The sequence below is a fragment of the Drosophila ananassae genome, chromosome 3L, assembly GCF_017639315.1.
Source record: "Drosophila ananassae strain 14024-0371.13 chromosome 3L, ASM1763931v2, whole genome shotgun sequence".
Taxonomy (NCBI): domain Eukaryota; kingdom Metazoa; phylum Arthropoda; class Insecta; order Diptera; family Drosophilidae; genus Drosophila; species Drosophila ananassae.
Genome location: NC_057929.1, coordinates 13,027,175 through 13,033,552, shown reverse-complemented (window position 1 = coordinate 13,033,552; position 6,378 = coordinate 13,027,175). Strand labels below are relative to the sequence as shown.

General features: G+C 49.3%; 1 protein-coding gene across 1 annotated transcript; it reads left to right on the top strand.

The window, feature by feature from the left end:
* Positions 1–394: 394 nt before the first annotated feature.
* On the top strand, positions 395–5,572 carry LOC6494351 (ubiquitin-like modifier-activating enzyme 1). Its single transcript, XM_001960449.4, has 4 exons — positions 395–1,593; positions 2,118–3,833; positions 3,896–4,204; positions 4,261–5,572. Exons 1-4 carry the CDS (start codon positions 829–831, stop codon positions 5,044–5,046), a joined length of 3,576 nt encoding a protein of 1,191 aa, XP_001960485.1. The 5' UTR covers positions 395–828; the 3' UTR covers positions 5,047–5,572.
* Positions 5,573–6,378: the final 806 nt, after the last annotated feature.

Genomic DNA, 6,378 nt, shown 5'->3' with positions numbered 1-6,378 from the left:
GGGTCCTTAGATGGACATGAAAAGTAAATTGTATACTTATGAAACTTGAAAAGTAAATTTAAAAACCGCGCAAAATTTATCCATTTTCAACACTGGTAGAGAAAGCTGCCACTCTGTTCAAAAATAACCGCCACAGGGTGTCCTTTACCAGTGATGCCACACTAACAAAATTCAAAAAACAGAAGAAGAAAACCGAAAGCAAGATTAGAAACTTCTCTGTTATCCTAAAAGTCAAAAATATTACAATTTTGAAATAGAATTCCAGGCATAGCTTCTGATAGCGATACATTTCCGCCCGATTCGTACATTCCCGCCATGTTCGCGAAGGAGAGGAAAAGGAAAGAGGAGATAAAGAGTGTGACCAGCTAATGGAAGCCCAATACCAAATCCGAAAATTAGCTAAGTTGGCAACACTGACCACTCTATTGTGCTCGAAAAGAAACCATCAGGGAAAACGGGGAAACGCGTTGCAAGCAAGTGTTGAATACCAACCGGGGAATCAATAGCAGTTGGGAGCCCAAGTGCGCTTTGGGGACTGTGTAGTTATCGAGAAATTTGCAAATCGATCGTGCAGATAGTAGCGTGTACTGTTTCGTGGATGAATATTGCGAAATTCAGCGAAATTCGCACCAGTCGTTGAGACGATCGGACAGAGTATTCAAGGAACCCAGCCAGACGTCCAGTTGCTTTCGTATTTTCGCGTGTGTTCTGTGTTTCCGTGTGGTCAGTGTGTAGTCAGTGTGTGTGTGCGTGAGCCGCACCAGCAACAGGAATCGGAACTAAAACCGGAACAGGGAACAAATTTTGGCAAACATTCGCGAACACGGGATGTCCAGTGGTCAGCACCTGATGGCCGATTCGCCGGCCTGCAGCAGTTCAGACCACTCGCCGCTGGCCAAGAAGCGGAGGCTGGAGGAGGGAATTGGCGAGGAAGCCGGTGGAGCAGCAAGCAGCAGCAGCAGCGGCAACAACAACTACGAAAATCACGACAAAGCAGCAGGCGGCGTTGACATTTCGAGCGGGACGGCAACAGAGCAGCAGCTGGAGTTGTGCGTATCGTCGTCTACCTCTGACACGTGCGTTCTAAATGCGGCAGGGTGCAAGCGAGAGCGAGAGACAGCGGCGAAAGCAAACGCAAAGACGAACAGCGACGACGTTAGTACTAGTACATCGTCAGCAGTGGAGAAGGAAAGTAGCAATCGCCCGGAGAAGAAGCAACGGATTAGCCTGGACACCGAAGCATCCTCAGCCAGCTCCAGCTCCACCACCACCAAACCCATCTCCAACAGCAGTACCAACAACAACAACAACAACTCGAACTCGAACTCCACCGTAAGCTCCAGCAACAGCAATAGCAATAGTCGGCACCTAGGAGGAGCTAGCATGGCTGCCAACAATGCCGCCTCTGGCGGAGACATCGATGAGTCGCTGTACTCGCGCCAATTGTACGTCCTCGGGCACGACGCCATGCGCCGGATGGCCAACTCTGACATCCTGTTGTCGGGACTTGGTGGACTTGGCCTGGAAATTGCAAAGAATGTAATTTTGGGCGGCGTGAAGTCTATTACCCTGCATGACACAGCAACTTGTGGGGTATGTGTGTTCTATTTGCAATCGGGGCCGGGGGCAGTGTCGCGGTCTCGGGAGTGAAAAAATCGATAATTGGCTATTGTGAGTGGAAAGAGCGCGCGGGAAATGCAAATGTATCCCTTCAACCCACCCCAGTGGCTTGAAAATGGTCGCTCCATGATTCATGCCTGCATTTTTTTTCAATTTCAACTGTTTCATCCAAAATTAGGTTAGGTTAGGTGCCTCTCTGGTTTTTCTCTTACAGTTTTCGTTAAAAAACTGTGTGTGTAATTCGTTTTTCCTTCTTTTTCTATTTGCGAAAATGGTGCGAGCGAGACAACCCTACTGGACTCGAATAGCGGGGCTGCAATTGTTTTTGCATTCCCTTTTGCTCGCCGCATTCGCTTTGTTTTATACGTGGAACGCAACAAATATTCTTTGTTAGTCATACCGCCAGCCACCGTTCACTGCCCCCCACCGCCCCACCGGCGTCGTTATTTCATCATTGGCTAAAATTATTTATTAATTTACGTTTTATTTTCCTCCAGCGCAATGACTTGTCGTCGCAGTTCTATCTCACCGAGGCCGACATCGGCAAGAACCGGGCCGAGGCCTCCTGCGCCCAGTTGGCCGAGCTGAACAGCTATGTGCGTACGGAGTCGCACACCGGTCCCCTGACGGAGGACTTCCTCAGCCAGTTCCGTGTCGTGGTGCTGACCAACTCCTCGTCCGAGGAGCAGCAGCGCATCGGCAAGTTTGCCCACGAGAACAACATTGCTCTGATCATTGCTGAGACGCGTGGACTGTTCGCTAAGGTGTTCTGTGACTTTGGCGAGAACTTCACCATTTACGACCAGGATGGCGCCCAGCCGGTGTCCACCATGATCGCTAGCGTTACTCACGACGCCCAGGGAGTCGTCACTTGCCTGGATGAGACTCGTCACGGATTCACCGACGGCGACTATGTCACCTTCTCGGAGGTGCAGGGCATGACCGAGCTCAACGGCTGCCAGCCCATTAAAATCAACGTCCTGGGACCCTATACCTTCAGCATCGGAGACACCAGCACTTTCGGCGAGTACAAGAGCGGCGGTGTCGCTACCCAGGTCAAGATGCCCAAGACTGTGAGCTTCAAGTCACTGGAGCAGGCCACTTTGGAGCCAGAGTTCATGATCTCCGATTTCGCCAAATTGGACGCGCCCGCCACCCTTCACGTGGCCTTCAATGCGCTCGCCTGTTACAAACATACTCACGGAGCTTTGCCCCGTCCCTGGAACGAGGAGGATGCCCAAGCTTTCCTTGAGCTGTGCCGTGAGAACAACAAGGAAATTGACGAGAAACTGGTGCTGCAGTTTGCCAAGATCTGCTCGGGCAACACGTGCCCGCTGGACGCAGCTGTTGGTGGAATTGTCGCCCAGGAGGTGCTCAAGGCGTGCAGTGGAAAGTTTACCCCAATCTTCCAGTGGCTCTATTTCGACGCCGTGGAGTGCTTGCCGGCGGAGGGCGTTACCGAGGAGGATGCCCAACCACTGGGCTCCCGCTACGATGCCCAGATTGCCATCTTTGGTAGGAAGTTCCAGGAGCAGTTGGCCGACGCCAAGTGGTTCATTGTGGGTGCCGGTGCCATTGGTTGTGAGTTGCTGAAAAACTTTGGAATGCTTGGTCTGGGCGTCGGCAAGGGCCAGATCTTCGTCACCGACATGGATCTTATCGAGAAGTCCAACTTGAACCGGCAATTCCTATTCAGGCCGCACGACGTCCAGAAGCCTAAGTCGCTCACGGCTGCTACCGCTATCCAGCGCATGAATCCCGATGTTAAGGTCACCGCATACGAGCTGCGTGTTGGTTCAGAGACCGAGAAGGTCTTCTCCGAGGACTTCTTTGGAAAACTGGACGGAGTGGCCAATGCCTTGGACAATGTGGATGCCCGTATCTACATGGATCGAAAGTGCATCTTCAACCGCATCCCGCTGGTCGAGACTGGAACTCTTGGCACCATGGGCAACGTCCAGGTGATCGTTCCCTTCGCCACCGAGTCATACAGTTCGTCCCAGGACCCTCCCGAGAAGAGCATCCCCATCTGTACGCTCAAGAATTTCCCGAATGCCATCGAGCACACGCTGCAGTGGGCCCGCGACTCCTTCGAAGGTGTCTTCAAGCAGTCCGCGGAGAACGCAGCCCAATACATCTCAGATCCCCAGTTTACCGAGCGCATCGCTAAGCTGCCGGGAATTCAGCCACTAGAGATCCTCGAATCTATTAAGGTGCGTCCTTGACTTTCTAAATAAGTTACAGATAATATTTTACTTCTTGTGCGAATCTTTAGAAAGCCCTTATCGACGACAAGCCCAAGAACTTTGCGCAGTGCGTCGAGTGGGCTCGTCTCCACTGGGAGGACCAGTATGCCAACCAGATCAAGCAGCTGCTTTTCAACTTCCCTCCGGATCAGATTACCTCCAGTGGCCAGCCCTTCTGGTCTGGTCCCAAGCGTTGTCCCGATCCGCTGGTCTTCGATGTGAACGACCCCATGCACTTGGACTACGTCTTTGCTGCTGCCAATCTGCGCGCTGAGGTCTATGGCATCGAACAGGTGCGCAACCGCGATACCGTTGCCGAATTGGTGCAGCAAGTCAAGGTAAGTTCTTTGTGCACTTCTTTGTCTTTTAATCCTACTTAGAAGACTTATTTTAGGTGCCGGAATTCAAGCCCCGTTCGGGCGTGAAAATCGAGACTAACGAAGCCGCCGCTGCTGCTTCGGCCAACAACTTTGACGACGGAGAGGTCGACCAGGATCGTGTAGATAAGATTATTACAGAGCTGCTGAAGAACGCGGACAAGAGTTCGAAAATTACTCCACTGGACTTTGAAAAGGACGATGACAGCAACCTTCATATGGACTTCATTGTAGCCTGCTCCAATCTGCGAGCCACGAACTACAAGATCGCCCCAGCCGACCGTCACAAGTCCAAGCTGATTGCGGGCAAGATTATTCCCGCCATCGCCACCACAACATCGGTGCTCTCCGGCCTGGCCGTTCTGGAGGTGATCAAGCTGATTGGTGGCCACCGGAGTCTCGACAAGTTCAAGAACGGTTTTGCCAATCTGGCCCTGCCATTGATGGCCTTCTCAGAGCCGCTGCCCGCCGCCAAGAACACCTACTATGGCAAGGAGTGGACGCTTTGGGATCGTTTCGAGGTCACCGGCGAGCTGTCGCTGCAGGAGTTCCTTAACTACTTCGAGGAGAAGGAGAAGCTTAAGATAACGATGCTGTCGCAAGGAGTCTCCATGCTCTACTCCTTCTTCATGCCGAAAGCCAAGTGCTCCGAGCGGCTGCCACTCCCCATGTCGGAGGTGGTGCGTCGTGTGTCCAAGCGACGCATTGAACCACACGAGCGCTCTTTGGTGTTCGAGATCTGTTGCAACGACGTTGAAGGCGAGGATGTGGAGGTGCCCTACGTCCGTTACACGCTGCCCTAAGCCCATATATAATCTTAATTTAACCATTAAATTATTTTATGATCCCGTTTTGTCGCCGTTGCCGTCGCCACCGTGTGTTTGAGCTACGTCACTTTAAGAAACATAAATAGAATGTCTAGCTGTTTGCATTTTAATTTTCGAAAACACAACTAGATGATTGAGAATACAACAGATACGAGGAGCAAACCAGATCTAGAAATTAAATATATAACATGTGTGTATCCTATAAGGAATCACAAATTAATTCGCATTATACGAAAAAACAAAGACTCGACTTAAAGCAAAAACTTAAAACTGCATCTGAAGAAACTCTCTGCTCAGCATAGTTGTAAATGAAAGGATTACAGAAAAAACTGAAAGCGGATTTAATCGCATTGGGTAATTTGAAATTGGAAACTGAAGAAGCCAAGCGGAAGATTTCTCATTTCACTCATATATTTTTTTTATATGAACGTATAAACTAATTACATCATTGTATTAAAAAGGAGAAAAGCAAATGAATAAAGCTGTATATTTCATATGGTAATCGTCCCGCGAGATGTCTAGGATAATTTCGTTTAGCACTTGTCGTTTTGTAATCTCATTTTGACTTGATGTAATCTCATCAGGACTTGAAATTGTAATGCATACTGCAGTAAGCGTATATATATAAAGGGGCTGCCTGCCATCTATCCATACCCCGGCTGCCAGTCAGTAGTTGGCAGAAAGTTACGTGACACAATTAAATATTTTATGCTCTCTCAAGACGTTTATGCCACCCACCGCCCCAAAGGAGGCTGCTGCTGCTGCCACCGAAGTGCAATTGGCAAGTGCCGTAAAGTTGTGCTGCAGGCGGCTGCGGCGATGGGTGGCCCAGCTCTTATAATTAAATATTACACGCAATGCAACTGAAGTATAGCCAAAGTTATGCAGCTTCACTTCTATCTCTTGGCCTTCTGCGGCTTTTCCGAAAACTTGCTTAAATTATGCAGATAATGAAACAAACAGGCGCAGTGCGTGTGCAGGGAATTGGAGAGTTCCCGAAAAGGAGGGGTTTCACAGCATCCAAAGGTTTCTATAAGCTCTACGGGGAATCCCCCGTATCATATTTCATTGAGGAAACCTGTCCGAGACAGCATAATCAAAGTTTCTCTATGCAGGATTTGGGAGAACTTTAAGAAAGCTTAAGCTTGAAGATATTAAACTTTAAATTGTATTTTAATATATTTGTTTAATGCTAAATCATTTATTAATTTCTTATTAGGCATTATTGGTTTTTAATATGTATATTTTATTTCTTTGTTGAGACAGACGCCTTCTGCGTAATACATGTGATGTGCCACTAACAGGGGT

What these genes read in the sequence shown, in the direction of transcription:
- LOC6494351 (XM_001960449.4), top strand. Translation starts at nt 829, where the DNA reads ATGTCCAGTGGTCAGCACCTGATGGCCGATTCGCCGGCCTGCAGCAGT. An exon ending in ATGACACAGCAACTTGTGGG is followed by an intron (nt 1,594 to 2,117) that starts GTATGTGTGTTC and finishes ATTTTCCTCCAG; the next exon opens with CGCAATGACTTGTCGTCGCA. An exon ending in AATTGGTGCAGCAAGTCAAG is followed by an intron (nt 4,205 to 4,260) that starts GTAAGTTCTTTG and finishes GACTTATTTTAG; the next exon opens with GTGCCGGAATTCAAGCCCCG.